General features: G+C 41.0%; 1 protein-coding gene across 6 annotated transcripts in view; it reads left to right on the top strand.

Annotated features, from left to right (window-relative positions):
• LOC118630279 (transducin-like enhancer protein 4) overlaps positions 1-23,046 on the top strand; it is a 143,927-nt gene that overhangs the window by 109,039 nt on the left and 11,842 nt on the right. For 4 of the 6 annotated variants that reach the window (XM_036262110.1, XM_036262109.1, XM_036262108.1 and 1 more), the window contains 6 exons: positions 14,493-14,612; positions 15,802-15,855; positions 16,332-16,484; positions 17,671-17,803; positions 18,039-18,232; positions 18,936-19,012. In XM_036262110.1, coding sequence (XP_036118003.1) covers positions 14,493-14,612; positions 15,802-15,855; positions 16,332-16,484; positions 17,671-17,803; positions 18,039-18,232; positions 18,936-19,012 — 731 coding nt within the window. The remainder of the gene's footprint in view (positions 1-14,492; positions 14,613-15,801; positions 15,856-16,331; positions 16,485-17,670; positions 17,804-18,038; positions 18,233-18,935; positions 19,013-23,046) is intronic. The other 2 variants (XM_036262112.1, XM_036262111.1) reach the window with 1 other exon arrangement.

Raw genomic sequence — 23,046 nt, 5'->3', positions numbered from 1 at the left:
CTTTGATTTTGAAATAAATTGTTTCTTACAAATTAAATGTGGTTCACCCTGAGGAGAACAGCCACAGGGAGGTCAAGTCTGAGATGCTGTCACTATCACTGAGTTAACTGTGTCCCCTCCAAAAGGGCTAGAGGTGATGGGTGCTAATAGGTAGGCAGTTCCGGTTGCTGAGGAGTTTTAACCAACCGCAGTCACAGTGCCTGCTGAGTCTCAGTATGCCTAAGATTAGAGGTTCTCAACCTCTGAATCACCTGGGGGCCTTTAAAGTTGCCCTGACACCACCCCTCCAAAGAATCCGGCTTGGCCCAGGCTGCTCTGTTTTTTTATTGTTGCTGTTTGTCTGTTTTTAAAGCTACATAGATAATTCTGACAAGCAGCTAGGGTTGAATTTTATTTGAAACCTGCCAGTTTGTTTTATCCCACGCAGCCCATGACCTTGTCCCAAAAGACAGGATACCTTTTGGGAGGCTCTGCTGTTCTGTGCCTTTCTCCTTCCTTCATTTCCTCGAAGACTTACTTAGCTTCCTCTCGTGCCTGCAGCTTTGCAGTCCAGGTGTGGGCCCTGCCAATGTTCACCCCCCCGTTCCAAGCAGTTCCTGGACTTGTCTCCCATGGAAGTCTCAGTGGATAAATCCCACTTCTGAAACCTGAGCACGGTTTCCTAATGTCTCCCTGTGCTCTTATAATTCAGTTTTCTGTTGATCACAGAAATGGGTTTTCCGTTCCTTCTTTCTATGTTTCTTTGAGCAAGGATTAGCATTTATACTTTAGCATCTATCTCAAATACCTGGTCTACCACTTTGTGAAAATGTAACTCGGGTTGATTCATTCAGCGGTTCTAAACCTCCCAGTTGTGTTTCCGTCTTCTGTGATAAACCCAGAGGGTGCGGGAGCATTCTTGTGGGATACCTAAGACTCTTGCCCTTTATTTTTCCAGTAAGACTCTATATCAGGTTGCAGATGCACGAATGTGACATCGGTATGTTGACACACTTGATTCCATTCTAATTAAACACAGACATATATACTTATACACACCCATGCTTGCTTACGTGCACACACACACCTGTATTTGTATGAGTCTCTCTCAAGTCCATCTTCCCTTCTCCAGCTCACCTTCCACCCTGAGACTCCAGCACTGCCCTGGACCACTGCTTCCCCTTTGAAGCTGCTACCTGGCAGGCCCACTCTGGCCCACGCTAACACCACTTGGAAAGCAGGGACACCACAAGTGTTGACAGCTCATCTAATTCCGAATTTTGCTATTTCAATTTTAGCACACCTATAAAGTCATATTGTAAACTTATTATTGGGTGAAGATAGGCAACATATAGTCTTTTCTGTTCTGAAGTGTTTTTAAAAGCCTTACTCTGACTCTGGCCCCCATCTCACATAGAACTTCCTGGAGATCTTACGGGAGATTTTAAAACATGTGTGTCATCTCATTGCTTCCCTTCAGTGGCACTTAGCATAAAATACAGACTTCACCATGGCCTACTGGGCCCTGCACAGTCCGGGCCCTCCGTCCTCCCCACACTGTCTCCTCATGCTCTCCCTCCACAGCCACAGCCAGCCTTCTTATCCCCCAGTGTCCCCTCACATTTAACCCTTTAGATCCTCTGCATGTGCTGTTTCTCTGTCCGCAGATTCTTTTCCTGGCTGTTCAAATGGTTGCTCCAACTTTGGCTTTCAGTATCAGACTGAATGTCGTCTCTTTGAAGAGGCCATCCCTGACCACTCTGTCACAAGTTAGTCTCAGTCTTAGCAACCTGTTTATGTCCTATGTACCACATTGTCATTTGTACTTATTTGTTAAATAATTTTATTGATAATAATTTAATTGACTTTATTTTTATGTTCCTTTACTAGAACGAGTGCTTTATGAGGGCAGGATCCTCCTCCGCCCTTTCCTTTGTGTTCCGAATCTCAGTGCCTAAGGGCCCAGCAAGATGCCTGGCACTTAGCTGGGACTCAGTTCAGCAGCTGACCCTGTTCAGTTATTAATGGGGATACGTGCTGTGTTCCCTCACCCCATTAGTCCTGATTCCTGATGCCTCACTCACTTTAGAGTCATTTGTCAAGTTCCAGTGAAGTTGGGGTTGCAAGTCTAGTCTTCAGTCTGTCACTCTTAATTCAGGGTCACGCTGAAAGGTACGTTTGACATGAATTCTACAGATAAGAAGAAAGAACTGAACTTTGAAAGAGGGCACCACGCCGAGAGGGCAGATAGATACCTACATGGAGGAATATGCTATCTGAAATGTTTGAATCTGGGCAGAGTGCTTTCCCCCCAGAACCCAAGGCCTGAGGAAGTGCCAGTTGACCTCTTTCAAAGGAAGGCCAAGAGGACACATTCACCATAGCTTTCAGGGCCACCTGCTGGGCCTGGATCGAATTGGGTTGCTAGTAAAGGCTTGGCCTTTGTCTTCTAGGGCAGATTCCAGAAATAGGCATGAAAGGAAGGATAGTATGCCTGCCACTTCGTGTAGTTATCTCATTTAGTCTTTATGACAGTCTGGTAGGATAAATGTCCTTATCTCTACTTTAGAGGTAAGAAAATTGAGGCCTTAAGGGGTTAACGTGTCAGTACACAGTAAGTGCTGGAGTTGAGATCTGAGATCAGATGCTGTCACTCTAGAGCAGTGGTTTTCTTGCCATGCCACAAGCATGTTTAAAACGTGCAATACCTGCTGACTATTGAGTCATGGCACTGACCTCTTTTCCCTTGGGTTGTCCAATAAAAAAATTACAACAGCCAACACAACAGTAACCTTCTGGTGTGAATGTATCGAAATTATAGACTTTTTTTTGTCAGATTGGCAAAAAATATGTTTTGGTGTTCCACAGAATTTTAGCAATTAACTTATGTGTCCCATAAGGTGAGAAAGGTTGAAAAATGGCTGCTCTAGAGCCTGTAATTATTATTCCATTTCATCCCTTCCCTCTAGACTGCAACAACACTGTCAGATTGGTGCCTTATTCACTTTGTGTCCTTAGTGTCTAGTAACAGAGTAGCATTCAGCTACACTTACAGGATTCTACTGGCCTCACAACATGAGACTTAGCTTGCAAAGACTCTTATTCTTCAGGTAGAGGAGTAAAGCCTCATTTTTCCATTTACTACCTAATATTGAGAATACTAGAGAATCATCTGCTTCCAGTGGTCTGGCTGGCTCTGTCAAGGCTGCTAGTGGCCTTTCTGACCCATTCTCTATTCCAAGTGGAAGGAAGGCCATGGGTACCTGTTTTAACAAATGTTGTCAGTGGCTCAAAGGTCTGTGACAAGACATTGAGCCTATGCTCCTAAATGCTTTTTTGTAATATGCTAGGTTGTGGGATCTTGCATCTAGGTGCCTGTTCCCTGGATGCTTAGAAACCAAAAGATGAGCAAGATAGTAGACTGTTAGCAGTGTTAGCAGAGGGCTGTCCTGTGATAGGATGTGTATGCATGTGTGCCTGTGTGTACTGTGCTCACATGCACACATGTGGAGAGACAGACAGACATGCCACAAAAATCATACCTACACTTGTAGTTATTTTTATCTTCATTCATTCTTTCAGCAAATACTTACTAGACTGTCCTTATGCTACAAAGTGCAGGATGTCCTTCCAGCCATGTTTCCTATTAAGTAGCAAAGGTGCACCACTGAACTGATGTTCTTCCTTTTTAATAAAATAGTGATTGATCGAATGGTATTCACCTCGTTTCTTAGTGTAGTGAGTGACAGTATTTTCTTCTAGTCCATTTTCAGCATGCTGCTATTACCGTACCATTTAGCTCGATGCCAAATTGCAGTTGGCTGCATTCAGTTCTGTTTACACGGATAGCACTATAATGATTAAATGTCACTGGGTACACTGAGTATACAAAAGTAATTAACCTAAAAGAACATGTTAGAATAAGGGTCAACAACCTCTTTAGCCCATAGTGCAACTGGCAGGACTAAGTATTGACAGAGGTATTGCTGGCAGGTGGGGGTCGGGTAAGGTGTTGCGGGGATGGAAGAGGGAAAGGTCAGAGAAGCAGGAGCTACAGACCAGCCACTCACAGTTGCTTGGAATGGCAAGTAGACCGAACTCTGATATAGTTTCCATAGTTCTCTTCTTTAGCCCTCCGACCTGTGATTATTTGAGAGGAGCAGGGAGATTTACCTTGACTTGATTTCCCTCTCAACATCTCAGCCCTGGTTAGTGGAATGCTGTCTCCTGGTTAGGCCAGAGTAATCTCGGCACATGGTTGGTGAATCAACCTGTTCTTCCAATGTTTCATATTATTTGGTTCAGACCCTTGCATCGTGAGATCTAGTTGTAAAATGAGAGCTGGCACTTGAAATCATTTCTTTGGAATGATTTGAAATTACATCTCTGTGTCTCATTTGTTTTCATTTCTCAATATACTGAAGTTATTTTATTAAATGGCCATTAATGCTTTAGGTTGCTTTACATACAAAAAAATTCACATAAAGCTCTAGATCAGCAGTTCTCAACCTATGGGTCGCAACCCCTTTGGGGGTCGAATGACTGTTTCACAGAGGTCGCCTAAGACCATCGGAAAACACACATTTCTGATGGCGATTCATAACAGTAGCAAAATTACAGTTATGAAGTAGCAATGAAAATAATTTATGGTTGGGGGTCACCACAACATGAGGAACTGTATTAAAGGGTCACAGCATTAGGAAGGTTGAGAACCACTGCTCTAGATAGTCCTCTGTGATTAAAAACCAGCCAATGTAAAACTCTTTTAAAAAAACAAAAGTATTATATCTGTTTGCCCTATGTTTTGGCTCTCTCTTTCATCACCTGTGTGGTGGTGACTTACTGTCCAGGGGAAAAAGGGAAGTAGTAAGGATGTTTTTCTTTTCACCACGGACCACAGGAAAACTGCTAATGCTGCATTCTTCACATGGTGGTTGGTCAGGCAGGATTAGTTTAAATCCTACCTTTCCAGTGGTCAGACTTGAATGAGATTTATTTCTCCCTGGTCACAAATAGCTGAGGAGTACATGATAAGAGATGAAGAAGAGGGATAACCAGTTGAAAAATATCTTCCTTATGCTAAAGATTTATCTCTTTCAGAACAAAGAAAAATTGGGGGCCTTAATACAGTTCTGCAACAACAAATATTCCTTGCATACCTACCCAGAGGTCAAGCCTGTGCTAACCTTGGGGGCGGGGGCTTTCGACTGGGGGAGCAAATAGGGAAAAGGCACCACTGTTGACCCTCTTCTCTGTCTGGAACCATTCTGATCATCGTTTCAGTTTTATTTTTTGCATTACTTCTTAATATCAGCACAGTCCTGGAAATTGTTTTGGCACTTTATCATTTTCAAAATTATCACTTTTGATGGCTGTCTCCCTCCTTTGGTTTTCCTACGTACATGCACCTGCATACACCACACGCATGCACACAAAACCATGCTTCTGACTGTTGAGTACTGAGAATACAAAGAAATAAGGCACAATGGGTCATGTCCTTCAGAATCCTAATCTCTAATCTCAACGTAATGAAAATAATGTGGGCACAAAAAAGACATATGCATAGGCATTGGTGCGTGAGCAAGTCAAGTTTTGTACTCGTTTGTTTGTTCAGCAGCTGTTCATTGAGGTGTTAAACCAAGTCCTGGATTTTCATGTGATGAAACTAGGCATAGCTCTTGCCTTCCAGGAACTTCTAATCAAGTAGAAGAGACAAGCAAATAATCAAAATAATGGCTGTGATACAAATACTAGGAAATAAAGGGGGGAGGCTGTGATAGATTTTCAGGAGGAATTCTTGGATAGCACCATCAACAAGGCCTTTCTGAGAAGGTGGCATTTAAGCTGAAACATAAAAGGTGAAAAGATGCTAGTCACTCAGTCTGGAGAAGAGAGTTCTTGGCAGAAGCATGTGCTGAGGGGTGAAAGAGATGGGGTGTCAGCACTCTGAGAAAAAGAGGCTTTCAACTGAGATTGGAGGAGAGAGGTAGCAGCCATATCAGGCCTGTACTTCTATAAAGCTCTAGATGCTTCTATTAATAGGTGTTGATTCCTATTCAAGAGCTTTTAGACCTGTGTCATCTAACGTGGTAGCCACAAACCCCACACAGTGACTGCACACCAGGAATGTGGCCAGTCCAAAGGGAGATGTGCTGTCAGTGCAACATGTACACCAGATGGTAAAGACTAGTACTGAAAAAGAATGCAAAAAATCTAAGTAATAATTTAGATGTTGATTACATGTTGGCATGGTATTTTGGGGTATGTTAGGTTAAATAGATGTATGATTAAAGTTTTACCTGTTTATTTTTAACTTTTTAAATATCTAGCTACTAGAAATATTAAAATACATATGTAGCTCACTTAATATTTCTGTTTGCTGGCTCTGTTCTGGAATACAATTTACTTTAAGACTTTAATGAAGGGCCTTAAGTAATCACTAAAAACTATTTCACCCTTTTGAGGTGGTATGAAGAAGACCTGGAGATTTTAAGGATTAGCAGTCTTAAAACTGTTAAGCAGCCTACCTTCTCTGTTCCTGCTGAATTACCCTCCGATATTGTATATTTGCATACATAATACATAAGAATATATATGAGGCTCTGTAGAGTTAACATTCTTTGGAACAAAAAAAGTGTTTAGCCTTTCAGATAGATTAAAATAGTTTACTGGAAAAAAAATAGCAACATGAAAAGACTTCCTTTTCCAATAAATTTTAATAGTTACTAAAATGAGGATTCTGGTCCATTAGATACAGCTTGCCAAGTCTTCAGGCTGAGTCACTTGTTTTCGCTGAGCAGTCACCCTACTTCAGCTTCTTTCAAAACAGCTGTTAGAAAAAGTATGTATATATTTTGATTCAAGAACAGAGCACAGTATAAGAATAAGTCAGACACCAATTCACCTTCCCAGGAAATTCAGAAAGGAAAATTCTGCCAGCCTCCCACCCTTTGCTTTTAGGGCAGCCAAACTCGTGTACTAAATCATATTTGTCAATGAGACTTAGTAACATTGATCATAGGGTAATAGATGAATGAATGGTTTAGGATATAGTTTATAGGTACTACACTAAAAAAAGCAATCCCAGAATAAGGTGGTGAGTATAAGTGACTAATTTACATAGTCTGCATACAAGATTTATCGAATATGTGTGAATGAGGGAAGAGATTTCTTGGTGGAGTACAAGTGCACTTAGGAGCGTTAGGTCTGGCAGACTTTGAGGAGGTCCATTGGATTGAAGAGCATATGGGGGCTTTGGGGTGATTAGACATCTTAAAAGATGTGACTTCTGTGTTATATTTGTGTGCACTTGGAAATTTTTTTTTTTTTCTTACTACATTGAGAGAGACTGTTCATACTCTGCCATCTCTAAATTCAGGAGTGAGATTACTTGATTAATTTAGCTTGTGCTTGGGCTGTCTTCTCCATCAGTGGTCAGGAAGTGTACTGGTCTCCGCTCAGTTGCTTTCTCATATGACCCACAGTTTTGACCACATGCAGCCAGTGGCTGTCAAGAGAGGAAACTAAGGTGCCTATACAAGAATTAAACCTATATCTTTGGTGTCAAAGCACCATGTTCCAGCAGGTCATTTCACCGGCTAAAGTGACTGTATTTAATGAAATTTCTGGGGTGGAGCCAAAAGCTTTATTCCAGGAAGAGGAAATAACAGTCAAGAAACCCCAAGAGGACATTAAGATAATGTTCTAATTTAAAATCAATTTTATTGATGCCTTATAAATTATTATAGCATTTTATCCTGACCAAGTAATACATAATGCTGGGGCTATGGCAACAAAACATGAGTGACTGAATACTGAAGTACTGTATATTCTACCACATGAAGGAAAAAAGTAAGAAGGACTTCTGTATTCTAAGTATTTTCAACTTACAGATCCTTACTGGAAGGCAAGGAGTCTATTTCATTTGTCTTTGTGTTTCTGTACTTGGTGGGTATTCTATAAATACTTTCTGAGTGAGCCCATGAATGATCTAAGATGGTGTGGTAGGTTCCACATTAGCAATAGCTCTTTGTGGTGCTGGGTACTGTGCTTAACAACAGCAACACACACACACACACACACACAGGATTCTTGCAGCAACCTTCCAAGGAAGTGCTCCTGTTATCCTCGTTTTACCTCCCCAGGAAATGGAAGATTAGAGAGATTCATTAACTTGTCCATGGTCCTACAGCAAATGGTACAGCCTGGTCTTGAACCCAGGGCTCTCTGACTTGAGTGCCCATAGCATGACCATTGTGGATACTGTGTCTGGTTTGATAGAATTTTGACTGTCTGTAAAAGAAATTTATCTTAGACCAAGTTTCTCATACCAGGGGAGAAGCTAACTGAAAGACAAAGATAACAATAGAAAGTTTTAAAGAATTTGTTGTTCCTAAAATGTTATAGAAGGTGAAACATTTATTAAGAATAGGCTCATTACTTTATATGGAGGTTATATTAAACCTTGTTTTAGCAAGGACAGGTCTTCAGAAAGCCCCGGTCATTTTTGAAGGTGAATTTTGTTTTACAGCAAGTTCTGTGAGGATTACGTACAAATTGTGTTTTTAATGACTTCTTTAATCAAGTAGTTTTTTTCTAAAAAGCTTTATTGTAATGAGCATTAAACTGACACCAGTGACTGGCTCAGAGTCCTACCATATTCAAGTATTTCACCACCAACATGTTATACATTTAAGCTAATTTACATAAATTTGCATGTTACGAGGCAGTAAGACATGTGCATTTTGACCAAATAAAGTTTTTATATTAAACTTAAAAATGTTTTATCAGTTAAGAAAAGAGCTCTATAAACAGGAAGATGTAAACCTTTTGTGTACTACTGGATAATAAAATCTGAATCAGAAACGCGCTGGGAATGGGGTACATACTAGTTTGTACACTAGTTTGGTGTACATAGGTTCATTCACAACATTCCTTTTACTTCAGGACTTGTTGAAAGTGTTTTGCAGCCGACGTGCGTGAGCACTGGTGACCAGAGTTGACTCTGGATGGCTCATGGTTGTAGGCCTTCTCCTGAAGCATTCCGCTTCAGAGGAATGGGCTAAGTTCCTGCTGAGCTCCACAGTACCCTGGCCTTTCTGAATTCGAGAAAGTCACCAGTATTCATTTCCGCTCTAGGTATTGGGATTGAGGACTTTGGTTATAGCATCGACAAAGGGTCCACAGAGCTCTTGACCCTGCCCTCTCCGTCCTCCCCATCCCCACTGCCATAAACAGACTTCCCCTGAATGGTTGCTGATCAAACTAATTCCTGTACTGAATGAACTACAGGTAGAGTAGCAGTATAATTATCTTCTAACCTGGTGGACTGGTTTTGAGAATAAGGAGCGGCCTGAACATCAGGTGTAAAGCGGGGACACACCAGGACTTGCAGTCACCCTAGCCAGGTTTTTGTGGTGTCCTCTGGCCCATCATTTTCCCCATTATCTGTTTGAAATGGATTTACCTTTAGGTGCCAAGTAGATGGGGTGTTAGAAGGCCATAGCTGATGAGCAAACAAATGGTACCAGTTCTTGATCCTAGTTGTCCACCCAGCCTTCAGCATATTCTTTCTGGTTGGAATCTTGTAATTGAGCAGGGATGTTTGAGCACTGTACCTATGCAAAGGGAAAGCAGAATCAGCTTGATATGTATTTGAAATCAAATTAGAAAGTCCAATATGGAGGTGGTATTTATAGTCCTACCTGCAGTATTGAACGTACTGTGATTGTTGAAAGGAGATGTGTTTTTGTTAATAGCAATCTATTGAAGCCCTGTCATTATGGACCATTTGTATATCTGTGCTGAAAGGTAGTGCTACACAAATGCCTAGAATAGTCCTGTGTAAGGCTTAAAATAGAAGATCCACACAAGCTCTGTAGTAAATAGAGTGCAGTACACAGTCATAGTGCTGAGTTGCTATTGTAGAGGGCTCAGTTGTCTTGCCTGCGACTGTGCCTTGTGCCTTATGTGGATTTTTACACTTAGTCCTCAAAGCAGCCCAGTTGAGGGAATGGGTGGGGTGTTGTTGACCACAGATTGGTTGAAACGGAGTAACATCCCTAAAGCTACACACTTAATAAGTGGAAGACTCCAGACTCAAACCCAGGCAGTCTGGCTCAGAGAGATGCTTTTGCCTGCTTGTAAAGTCTGTGCTACCTGTTATTAAAATTAGCTAATTATATATAACATTATACCTCTTCTAGTGGTAATACTTTATAGAACTCTTTCTCATACATGATCATCTTTGATCTTGAGGTGGCTGGGGAGTCAAGTGAAGGGGCGAGGCCATCTTGAAACTGCTAGATATATTCGTTTTCCAGTTGCCTTGATCAAACAGCCTTAGTCAAGTCTAGGTTGGATTTTGAACTAGGATCTAGAATTTTTCTCATTTTTAGATAACATGATTTGTAATGTTACTTATAACTGCCTTTAAAGCTTATCTTTTATCAACAAAGCAAGTAGGATTTTCCATATAATAAAACTTAGAAATTTATCTTTTTTCCTTGCTTTCTCTATGTTTCCCTCCTCTTTTTCTTTTATTAAACACCGACCTTGTTCTTTTTAATAATCCAATAGAAGTGTTAATTCTTTTTTAAAGTACAGATTTTTTTTTTTTAAGTTAATTTTGGGTAATTATTTTTCAGAGATTTTTTTACTAAATATTCACATTTAAGGTTATTTTACCCCCTTTGGATTGACCATTGGCTTTCTGTTCATAACAAATTTGCTGGTATACTTACATGGTCAAACTGTAATAAGAAAAGATTTATGTTTAATGTTTCTACATTTATAGATTTTTACAAAATCAGGATGCAGCCCCAGTATGTTCTTATGTAGTAAAGTAGGGAAATAGCTAACCCAGATAAGCTTTTAAAATAAGAATAAAGAAATAAAAATAAGCATTTCTCTTTTCCCCCCTTTATTGATTTTAAAGAGAGAGGAAGGGAGAGGGAGGAGAGAGAGAGAAACATTGATGAGAGAGAATGTCCCTGGGCATGTGTCCTGACCAGGAACTGAACCAGCGCCCTTTTGTGCATGGGTTGATGCTCAACCACTGAGCCACACCAGCCAGGCAAAAATAAGCATTTCTTGTAAAACCATGGCTTTGTCTTTATCAGTATTTATGTAATTCCTCCGGTCCACATGCCCAGCAAAGATGGAGGTGGTCTTCTCGTGGCGGGGGGTGGGCTGAGATTCACGATGCGAGTCCCTGCCAAGCCCACCTTGATTCCAGAGCAATTATGCTATGAAAGCATTGCTGTAGCCCCTGTGCCCATTGTTCAGCTTAACCTTTAAATGCTAGTCATAATTAACTACTTTATCGTTCCACTAGGAAACTCCAACATGTAACTCTGATCTACAGTAAAATTCACACACACAATATTGTTCACAGAGCCCGAAACAGCCAGTTAACAAAACAGCTATTTTTACATGTGTGTCAATAAATAAGCATAAAAATCTAAATAAACATTACCATTTTGTGTTAATTTTTAAGTATTTCATCATTGTTTACAAATCAGTCTGTCCTTTTGGACAGAGTGGAAATAACTTTCGGTAAAGTGTATCAGAATCAAAAGGCTCAGGTAGTTGTTAATCATACACATGTACATTCACTTTTTTTATTTTTGTAAAATATCAAATCAGTAGGATTAAGGTGTCTAGAAGTAGTTTAAGGAGTAAAGGGGAAGAAGGGGCAGAGCTTCTGTATTGCCAGTTCCAGGGGCAGCACTGTAGATCTTACTCTAGCGAATGTTTCCCGTGGAGCCCTTCAGCCTTGAGGCCCCCGAAAGGGCATGTGTCCCAGGAATTTTGAGTTAAGGTGAAAGGAGTGCAGAGGGGATGTTTCCATTTATGTTTGGAAACATTTCTGGGCAATTCTGCGCGGCTCACTGTGCGGGGTTCCCCTGCCCCCAGGAATCTACAGCCTGGAGTGGGAGCTGGCCCGCAAACAAATAGCCATAAATTGATTTGGGTGAACAAAATGTTAAGGGAAGAAAGAGGAATGAGTTATTAATTCTGCTTGACAGTGTCTGCAGGAGCTTTGAAAGTAATATTAGAGCTGGTTTTTAAAAACGAGGAGATTTCAAACAGAAGATATTGAGGGAAGGGGCATTCTTGTGAGCCAGAAAAAAAGGTTACAGATGCAAATATAATATAAATACATTGAGCACTGGGGAACAACAAGCTCATGGTGCTGGGACAAGGCCAGGATCCTGGACTGGGGCATGAAGTAAAGGGCTTTAGAAAATAACTACTCAGAAATTTGGATGGTGGGAAACCATTTGTCGCTTTTTAGGAATTCAGTTTGTTGAATATGTAGGAAATAGGAATCCCAGAAATGTGGAGGATAGGCTGGAGAGGGGAAAAACTAGATGTGGGGCTCTGGCATTAAGTATGGTAGTAGCTCACAGACGATGGTCGTGTGCATGATTTCAGTGGAGTAATGGTCATAAAAACCTGAGTTCATTGGGTCATGGTGTGAAAGCAAAGTAGAAGCATTGAACCAGGTCTTATGGCTTGGGAACAAGGAATGAAACTCAGTGGAGATAATATGAAAGTCAAGAGGCAGCCCACTCTTTAATATTGTTTGGCTTCTAATGTTTTGTTTTAGTCTTCAGCCTTACTAAATAGTGCCTGCCATTTTTTTCTGCCACTAAGCTTAAAGGGGAATGTTTGAGTAGGGATAGTTACAGGGTTTGGTGTGTACATCTAGGGTATTCATACCAAACCTTGAGAGGGACTGGTACAGGAAGGGTTTAGAAATATCCAGCTCCTAACAGTGGGAACCCACTCACTGGTTATTCTCATCATTCTCCAAACTCCCATCCTATATCCTTGCCTTTGGAGCTGGTGATGAAGTCGCCATCACTACAACTGACCACTAGGGGGTGATCTCTTGGTAGCTATACTACCCATGTGTGCAAAAAATTTATTGGTTTTCCTCTAACAATGTGCTCTGAAAGTTTGGCCAAAAAAAGAGAATGTGGCTTTGGGGTGCAGTGGAAGTAACACAGAATAGAGAGCCCAAAGTTCTGGCTGGCACACTGCCTCACACAGGGAATTAAAAGGCCCTTGGAAATGTTATATATCTTTATAAATGTTAATTATTATTAACAAGCTTAGATAAAGAAAAAAAGTACAAGGAATTAATTTTATAGAAGATCTTTACTGTACAGCTTTCTGAATCGATTTAGTTGCCAGGCAAGAATATTCTGGTGGTGATTCCTTGTTCTTCCGAGAACTTATTTTTCTAATCTCCAAGTATTCTTTGCCCTCCAGATCAGCCCTTTCCAACCCAAGGCTGGGCTAATTTAGCTCTTGGAGTCTTACCCTGGTGCCCTACTGAGGGACTTGGCTCCACAGGTTAGCCCTGCACTCGGCCCTGCTCCCTCCCTGTCTTACACCTCACCTTTATGTAGAACTCCATTTGGTCTTTCTGGAATGGAGTCACTAGCCAGTTCTGAAGGTTAGTTCCAGTTTTCATCAGCGCTTTACTTCTTCATCTATGGTTTTAAGTGCTCATACCATCTAAATGTGTCTAGTAACTACCTGGCCTTCATGGCAGATACACTCATTCTCTGTGCTTCAGATCTTGTCACCAGTGTTTGCTTTCTGTATGTGGGACTCCTCCGGTTGAGAGCTCTTTGGAAGAGCAGAGATGACAGAGGTGGCCTGAGCTCAGCTCATACACACCACCCCTGACTGTGATCCCAAGAGGGAGGGAGCTTCTTCCTCCATTCCCTGGGCCTAGTGGAGTTCCATGGTTTCCAGAGAGAAAAAAGAACAGGCTTATGATAACTCTAGGAGTCAGAAAGGAATAAAGTATATTTTTGCAGGTGTGTGTGCTTGTGTTGTTTTGTTTTAATCTGTGACTGTCCATGTTTTAGGCCCTTAAGGTACAGGACGAAGCAAAATTCTGTAAATATAACTGTTGTGCACATGGTCATCATTTTGGGGTCCTTAAATCCCCAAAGAGTACCTTTCCTCTTTTTTTCATTGAAGAACTATTAATTGTCTCTCAAGCTGGACTCTAAATTATTCAGTTTCTCTGTAGAATACTGGCTTCCCATTAACCAGCCAGCTTCAAAAAAAGAAGCCTGCCTTTTCGTTCTTACTTTTTCTCTTGTATCTGCTTCCTTTCTCAACTCTCTAAAGCTGCTTTATCAGTATAATATAAACATCTCCTTTAGACCAAAGCCATTCTGTCTTTGGAGATCACGCTATTCCCTGCCTCCCTTTGTATTCCTCTGTTCCCTGTGTCACCTCTGCCGCGGTCTTGTTCTTTCCTTTCTTCTTGTTCCTTTTCCCTCTTTCTTTTCCTCCTTGTATTTCTCTATATACATCTGGTGTTTTCTTCCTTTCACCTCCTCTCTTCTCTCCTGTTTCCTCTCTTACCAGCTTTGTAAGTGTGTACTAATGAACAAAAGGAGATAAAGTCTCAAATGGTTTTTAAAAATCACACTGTTGAATGACTCATCCTTTCTCAACCCTGCCTCCCTTTCTGATTTCAGAGCTCTTCGGTGTCTCCGTCAGCCAGTTTCCGAGGTGCTGAAAAACACAGAAACTCCACAGACTACTCCTCTGATAGCAAAAAGCAGAAAACTGAAGAAAAGGAAATTGCAGCTCGTTATGTAGGTTCATTCACCTTTGCTTTGGTGGAGGCCAGTTCACCTTGCTTTTTATCAGCAGCCATTTTACCCTTTGACTTGTTACCAGCCAAACTAGAATACAGGATAACAAGATCCTAGGAGGGAAAAAAGTGTATTGCAGTCATAGCTTTGTCTTAATTGGCTAGCCCGACATCCTGTGTGGGTGCAGGTGAGTGCACACTCGCATATGAGCGAGAACAGAGTGCTTTGGCAACTAATAGAAGACTTGGGTGTTCCATATCATTATTTCTATAGATATATTTGTTTCCCTCCATATAGTTCAAGATGGCTGAATTTCCTGTGGTCAGCTAGAAATGTTAAGGAAAAATACAAAATCATAGGAAGCCTGTTAAAATGTTTATATTTAGATGAATTCCTGTGCTGAGGAATACAGACAGTCTGTGGACTGGGACTTGCAGAGACATCCAGGATGGTCCCTGGCATGGGTTGACAATCAGTTTTCTTCAGTGACTGTTTTTTAGGTCACATAGTAATGGGAGCAAGCTGGATGGGGCTTGTATAGAGGCAAACAGTTCCCACTCCAATTCCTGTGGTGGTGCCTAGCAAGACTGCAGGCTGGGGGCGGGGGGAGAGGGTGCTGAAAATTAGGATGTTTATGTAAAAACTCCCAATTTAAAAACCTGCTTATCCAGGTTTTTAAAAAACACTGACAGAACAAATCATGCCCATGTGTAGGCAGAATCAATGTGGGTATGCCAGTTTGCAGCTGATACTCTAGAGCAGGGGTGGGAACCTTCTATCTGCCAAGGGCCATTTGGATATTCATAACTTCATTTGAGGGCCGTACAAAATTGTCAACTTAAAAATTAGCCTGCTATATTTGGTCAGGCTAATTTGGTGAGGCGTGTGATGTTAGCTGGTACTGATTTTGCGGCCCTTACATGGCCCGCGGGCCAGATGTTCCCCACCTCTGCTGTAGAGGAACAAGGAAGCCATAGCTTCTGTTTTCAGACTGTATGTAAATGGAATCATCATTACCTACCGCAGAACTTACAGTATGGGGATTAAAGAACAATACACTGTAGAGTGTTTAGCACTGTTAGGTGCAGTTTATTTTTCTGATATGACCAATTAGTCTGGACTTACCTAGGGTGAGACTGGCTTTGTTTTTACTGGGGGAGGAGATAATACTTGTCAATTGTCAATGCAGGATAGCGATGGTGAGAAGAGTGATGACAACTTAGTGGTTGACGTTTCCAATGAGGTATGTTTACGGTTCATTTAACTGCCTATTCTTACCCAGCTCTAACAATGACTAGTGTCTTAACAAGTAGTATCTGCCATGTTTTCTTAATTTACAAAGGGAACTGCTTTATATTTACCTGGAAACTTTGTGTATTACTGATCCTCTTGTTGTTGTGATTCTTTTCTATGATGTGCAAGTGTGTTTTGCTACCACCATGAATGCACACCAGACCCCTGTGGTCACCTGAGATCTCACTGACAAGTGACTTGCAAATTTTTAGGGTTTTTGTTTTTGTTTTAAGTAAGTACTATAAATTTGTAATATTTTCTTTGACCTCAATACCAAATATTCAGTGATTCACTGAGTCTTATTATCAGAAGAACATTTTGCATTTCTAAACTATTAAATACTTTCAGCTAGAAACGTCCACACCCAAGTACTTAGGCATTGTGAATGTGCTATGCTGCATTAATACCCGAGATGTTACTTTGTAGGATCCGTCTTCCCCTCGAGGGAGCCCAGCACATTCCCCCAGAGAGAATGGCCTGGACAAGACCCGCCTGCTCAAGAAAGATGCCCCAATCAGCCCAGCCTCAATTGCATCCTCCAGCAGTACTCCTTCCTCCAAATCCAAAGAACTTAGCCTTGTAAGCAGTTCTTCACCATCTTTGTTAGCGTTGCCTGTTTCAGGATGGTTGGGTTGGGCAATTTTTTACATTTTGTATTTTCCACATTTTTCTATAGGACATTTATTTCCAAACCTATGTATAAGTTCAGCATTCAAGTTGAACTGACAAAAGTATTTTTGGAACAGATGGGTTTACTGACTTGTCAGTGATGGATGTTTGTCTTCTGAGTTTTTGCAAGGCAAGAGGAGGGAGATGGGGAAATTGAGTGAAACGTGTCTCAGTGACGACGAAGAAATATACACTGGGGTTACAGAGATAGTTTTATCACCTGTGGTTTATGGTAAATTTAGTTTTTGGCTTGGATGTAATTTTGTTGCTAGCTTTGTTTGAATTATCATGCTATATATGACTGTAATAATTTTTCCTTTCTATCTAAAAAGTAATCTGTCATTTACAAAAATCCACCTTGACTCACACCACAAATCACAAATGCAAATGAAACTGCTGGCAAGTCAGGATGATCTCCCATAACCCCTTCTGTGGCTGTGGAGTTCATTGCATTTTTTTGTGGTGTGTCTTCTTTTTTCCTCACCAGTTATTTTCTTGTGACATGACATTAACAACAACAAAACACAAATCCCGTTTTTAAATAATCTTTTAAATTCACCACTAAAGGAAAGAAAATTTGTCTGCAAATTAGGGGGGTATGTCTGACTGAGCTAGATTAAGTTTTTGCCTTTTGGCCTTTTTGTAATAGCAACTCCTATGTGCTGATCTGTATGATGATTCAGGCTTGGATTTTTTCTAATGGGACCTGTTAACCAGAAAGTCCCTTGTAACTTGAACAATCTACCAAGAGCCCAATTCAAACCACTCAATCTTAAATCAGAGCCACCAGCAAGTGGCGGTCATAGTCAGAATGCACGATCTATCCTCCATCTGACGCTAACCAGTTTCCTAGAAATGGTCTACTCTACCCTAAATTCAGCTTCAGTCTGTGTTCTTCTGAACATTGGTTTTGTGGTCTCAGGGGAACTTTTTTTTTAGTTCTCTTTAATTAATGAAAACAACAGCCCATGCTGAAGAACCTTTTCCATTTTTTCTTCCTTTTTCCCTGACCTTGTAAATGTAAAACATTGTTTTTAAATATAATTATTAAAACTGTGTTCTTATTGCTAGTGTATCTTATTGCATCTCTTGATAGAATGAAAAATCTACCACTCCTGTTTCAAAATCCAACACCCCTACTCCACGAACTGATGCACCCACCCCAGGCAGTAATTCCACTCCCGGATTGAGGCCTGTACCTGGAAAACCGCCAGGCGTCGACCCCTTGGGTTAGTAAGAAAAAAGTTTTTCTCCGTATTTGTAAGTTGCTTGTCTGGCACATAGTAGGTGTTCAATAAAAAGGTGAATGAATGAACTCTAATGAAGGCTTGAATGATTTTGGAGAATATAAAAATGAGCTTATTGGAATCATTGATCCTATTTTTCAATGTATATAACAATGTCTTTATTATTGTTTCCTGTATTCTTAATTTTTCTCTTTTCTCTTTCCATTTTGGTCTGTAGCCTCAAGCCTAAGGACCCCGATGGCAGTTCCTTGTCCATATCCAACCCCGTTTGGGATCGTGCCCCATGCTGGGATGAACGGGGAGCTGACCAGCCCTGGAGCCGCCTACGCAGGGCTACACAATATCTCCCCGCAGATGAGTGCAGCCGCCGCCGCCGCCGCTGCAGCCGCCGCCTATGGGAGATCCCCAGTGGTGCGTGTGTGGGCTTTTGCAAAATAAACGTCTCAGAGCACAGGGGAGTGAGTTACTCCTAGTGTGTATTTGTAAATTAAACTGTATGTAATTCTACCATGAGGTTCATATTCTTTTGTGAGATAATTTTTAAAATTTTATATTCCATTAAAAAATTTAAAGCCTATAAAAAAAGTACCGCAAGTTGCCCTGGCTAGTTTGGCTGAGCGGTTAGAGCATTGGCCCACGGATCAGAGCGTCCCGGGTTCGGTTCCTGCCAAGGGCACGTGCCTCAATTGCTTTGTCCCGGCCCCTGTTGGAGTTGTGTGGATGGCACCCACTTGTCCCTCTCACATCGATGTTTCTCTCTCTCTTTTCCCCCTCTGTCCCTTCCGCTCTATCTGAAGATAAATGCAAAAATGTCCTCGGGTGAGGATTTCAAAAAAAGTACAAGTTGTATAATAATTTAGTGAATGTTTTTTTTTTTGCATCATGAATATGAATAATTAGTATATTTATTATGTATGTTCCACTCCCTGTTATCTTACCATGAAATCATAAACATCCCATCATTCCATTAATAAATAAATACTTCTGTATATATTTCTAAAATCTTACTTTTAAAGAATTTGTTCTCCCAGGTTTTAGAAAAGGTACTGAGGAGGATAAAATGAGTACATGTAACTATGTCTGTTTTTACTGTTTTGCTTGCAAAAAATTTTAGGTCGGATTTGATCCACACCATCACATGCGTGTGCCAGCAATACCTCCAAACCTGACAGGCATCCCAGGAGGAAAACCGTGAGTACCTCTGCCGCTGCTCACTGTGGCCCGGCCCTGGACCCTTGCTGGCCTTTTAGACTCTGAGCACTGCTAGACAGTGCAGGGGAGCTTCCGAAGCTGGAATTTTTTTTTTCTTGTAAAGTATTTTCCATTTTCTCTTAGCACAAGGAAAGAGGTAATGAGGTGGGGTTTTGTGTCTTCAATTTAAAATCTTGAGCTGCTAATGTGGCAATGCAAATTGCTGAGGCATCTCCAGCAGTCAGGTTTGCTCTGCGTCTGTTACTGTTTTCAAGGCAATTCTTTTGTTGCCTTGAAAAAGAGTCTTATATGTAAACCTGGATGCTCAAAATTTGAGCATGTTGGGAAAAGACATGCCAGACTTCAAAGGCTGAAAAGAAAGAAATGTGGTTTTATGCTCAATTGTGTTTCCTGAAAAGGTGGCTTGCTCAGTTGTCAGTTGGCTTCTTGTCTGGGAGCTGGGTATTTGGAGTCCCTGTATTCATAGCCCCCTTGAGTCATGAAGGCAAAACTCATATACTTCATTATTTTAGCCTCCTCTTGTACATTCTGCTGTCACCGTATCTCATTCCACATCCTTCATTTCAATCCAGTGTACCTTTCGATTACTACCTATACACAGTTCTGTCTACTATTTGGCTTCATCTTCCCAGATACAAAGAATTGACTATAAAATAACACTGGCTTTTCTTTTAAAATCCCAGCTTGCTTCCTCTCTCCTCTCTTTTAGGAAGCATCCCCTCAGATCCTCCCTGCCTTATCGGTCGCATGTTTTTTATTCTCATTGCTCTTTCCATTGGCATCCTGTCTGTCACTGTACATGCCATATGCATGCTGCTTCCCGTCTCTAGTGCTTTCTCACCTGCTCTCTGCTTTCCAGACTTGGCCCTCAGGAGCAGCTGAGTCCACTTCCCTCAGAGGCCTCCCTCCTGGCTTGCCTACCTTGGAGCATTTGCTCTTTCTTGTCCTTCCTGCACACTTCAGATCTACTGTGGCCTATTGTCCCACTTCAGGTCTCTTCCAAGATGTCACTTAGGAGTGTTCTGCCATGACAACTCTATCTGAAATAGCATCCTTCTCTCCCTGTCTTTTCATCATCATTCTTTTCTGCTCTTTCTCTTTTTCACACTTGTCTATAGCCATTATCTATCTCTCCCCACTTAAATATAAGTTCCATGATAGCAGAGCAGACGAACTCTTTGCTGTTCAGTTGCAGAAGTAGCTTCTGTGCCTAGAATGGTACCTAGTTCATAGTGGTTGATCATAATTTATACCGGTTGGTTGGTTGGTTGGTTGGTTGGTTGGTTGGATGGATGGATGGATGGATGGATAGGTGGATGGATAAAAATATGTGCTGATCTCTCCTTTTTCTGACCTCCCATTGCTTATTTATTCACTAAGTATACACTCAGGAACTTGTCACCTTTTTGTTTCCTCTGTGTTCTCTTTCTCTCCTCACGTGCCTCCCCCTCAGTGTTAATCATTCCTGATCTTGACCCTTTCTTCACTTTCCACCTGATATATTGAACTCTTGGTTCTTCCTTCTGTAACTTACTGCTTTTCAGACTCTTTTCTGTTGGATCAGATACATCCTGGCTCCATAATCAAGTTGCTTCGTAAATATTTGACTGATTAATAAGAGAGGCAAGGCAAATTAGACTTCAAGTTTCTTGAGAGTTGAAGGTATAATCAATTATCATAAAATTCTGTGTACTTATGTGTGTTCTGCAAATAGTTGTTTACTGACTGACAAGTCTTATTGACCAAGAACTCTGATGTATTTGAAGGTGAAAAGTTTGGTCTATTGCAAGCAGTGACTAAATACCAAGGTCAAAGGATTAATCATATAACTCAACTACCTGTGAGTTCATGTGAAGCTGCAGGGAAGGAGGGCGATAGCCCGGGTTCAGGCACTGCAGCCAGCAGTTAGTTGATCAGCAGTTGCACTGTCAGCTGTAGCATAACTGCCAGAGCAGATGAGGCTGTGCTCCTGTCAGAGGCTGGCCAGAGGCCACAGGGTGGAAAGTGTGTGAGGTGTAGTTAAAGAAGCAACGACAGCCTTGCTTTGGGGGTTCGAGCCAGCAGGACCCCTGAAGAACCACAGCTGGTCTGACGCAGGTGGTACTTCTGAGCTTTGAGCTGGGTTCCCTTCCTTCTCCCAGTCTCAACTCTCAGTATTATAAAGATTTTGAAATCCTTTTGGAAGTTTTGATGGGCTGCTGGATGGTTGAGAATTTTTGTTCCTGGGAGTGATAGAGTCACAACTAATGCAGTCAGCAGATGACACCAGGAATCCCAAAGAGAATATGGTGTGATCCACAGAGTATGGGTTCCTGAGTGAGGCAGATCCCAGGTTGATTCTGACTCTGCCAATGGACAACTATGAAGAGAGAGACTTTGTACAGTTTCTTAACTTTGTGAGCTTCAGTCGGCTTATCTGTAAACCAGCTCTGGCTTCGCCAACAAGGAGGACACGAGGATGAAACAAGAATGTGTTACATGTTTAGTGCCATGTGTGGTACACAGTGGCTGTTCAGTCAATTGCAGCATTATTTTCTGTTTAGCTTTGCCATCACCACCACCACCACCAAGGGTTTTCTCAGTTTTTCAGTCTCATATTGTAAGGTGCAGAAATTGCAAAGAAGATTGTATTGAGTAAATTACACTCACATTCCTGTTATTGGTACATCTCTATATAACAGGGCATCAAGACATAAATTCACATTCATTTATGCATATAGAGAATATACTTTTATGATAGGTTTTTACAGAAGAAATGATTATAATGATTATGTGGCTCTTCAGATTATAAGATACAGAATGTGAAACTTTGTATTGTGCATATTTTTCAATAGAAAACTTTTTTTTTGTGCTAAAGCATAAAACATAATAAATCACCTAAGGGTGCACCCCCCCCACCACACACACACACAGAGTAACTGTCTTTCTCTAGAAAGACTTTAACATTGAGCATCTCTGTCCTAATTATCTTTACAAAATGAATTGCTAGATATTATCAAAAATTATAATGAAATGCATGTTCCAAACTAATGATAAAATACCATTTATTTGATCATTCACATGGGTCCTCTTGTCTATTCTGGTGAATTAGCAAGGGTTCCACTCACTATGTAATTGAAATGACAACATCGTTTAATTTCAACATAAGCCAAAATGGACTTTCTCCTTTACCTCTGCTTAAATGAGGCTTCTATAAATAGTGTGAAAATATTTGATTAAAACCATGGCACTAATTGTATTATAACCAATGGCATGTGATTTCAGCCATAACAAAGATCTCAGATTCATGGGGTTTAGGCTGTTCACAATTCAGAAATCTTTTCTTGCTATTGTATTTATTTGTTTTTGTGAAGAAAGATTTTTCAAAATAGGAACAATGCTTGACATATAGTAAACCCTCAAGTGTTAGTGGACTGGCTAACCTACTAGTGGGTTCATATGCTACTTACAGAACCTGCATTTCTATCATACTTTATGCAGTATAATCACCAGACCTTGTGAATTCAAGGTCTAGTCATTCTTGAGACATGGGAAACGTGGAGAAGGTGTTGCGATGTGTGAGAAAGGTGAGAGTAACATGACAGAATTGGGCCTCTTAGGGGAGAGTCAAGGAGGTGGGCTGTGGGGGGAGGCCAAGGACCTTCTTTAAGCTGGGTTTTCATCAAAAGGTGATGATCCAAATAAAATAGCTGTGATGTACATGTTTTAAAAAGAATAATTTGCAGATTCCTTGATTGTTTGAAGTACAGTTCTGTCAGAAAGTCCAAAGTTCCTCTGTTCTCTTCATCATCTCTCTTCTTAGTTGCTTCACCTGCCTGTGTGTGCACAGCAGGTCACTGTATTTCTCTGGCTCCCCACACCTTCTCCCTCCAGCCCTGTTTCTAGTTATTTGCTGGTCATCTCAGCTAGGCATCTTAAGTATGTATTCCTCTTCAACTTAATCATAGGCACAAAATCCCTCCCCAGATTAGATCTTTCTCCCAATTTGCCCATTGTTTATTTTCCCTGAAATC

The sequence above is a fragment of the Molossus molossus genome, unplaced genomic scaffold (genome assembly GCF_014108415.1).
Source record: "Molossus molossus isolate mMolMol1 unplaced genomic scaffold, mMolMol1.p scaffold_m16_p_14, whole genome shotgun sequence".
Classification (NCBI taxonomy): Eukaryota; Metazoa; Chordata; class Mammalia; order Chiroptera; family Molossidae; genus Molossus; species Molossus molossus.
Note: the sequence above shows the minus strand (reverse complement) of the source record. Positions and strands in the feature narration are given on the sequence as shown.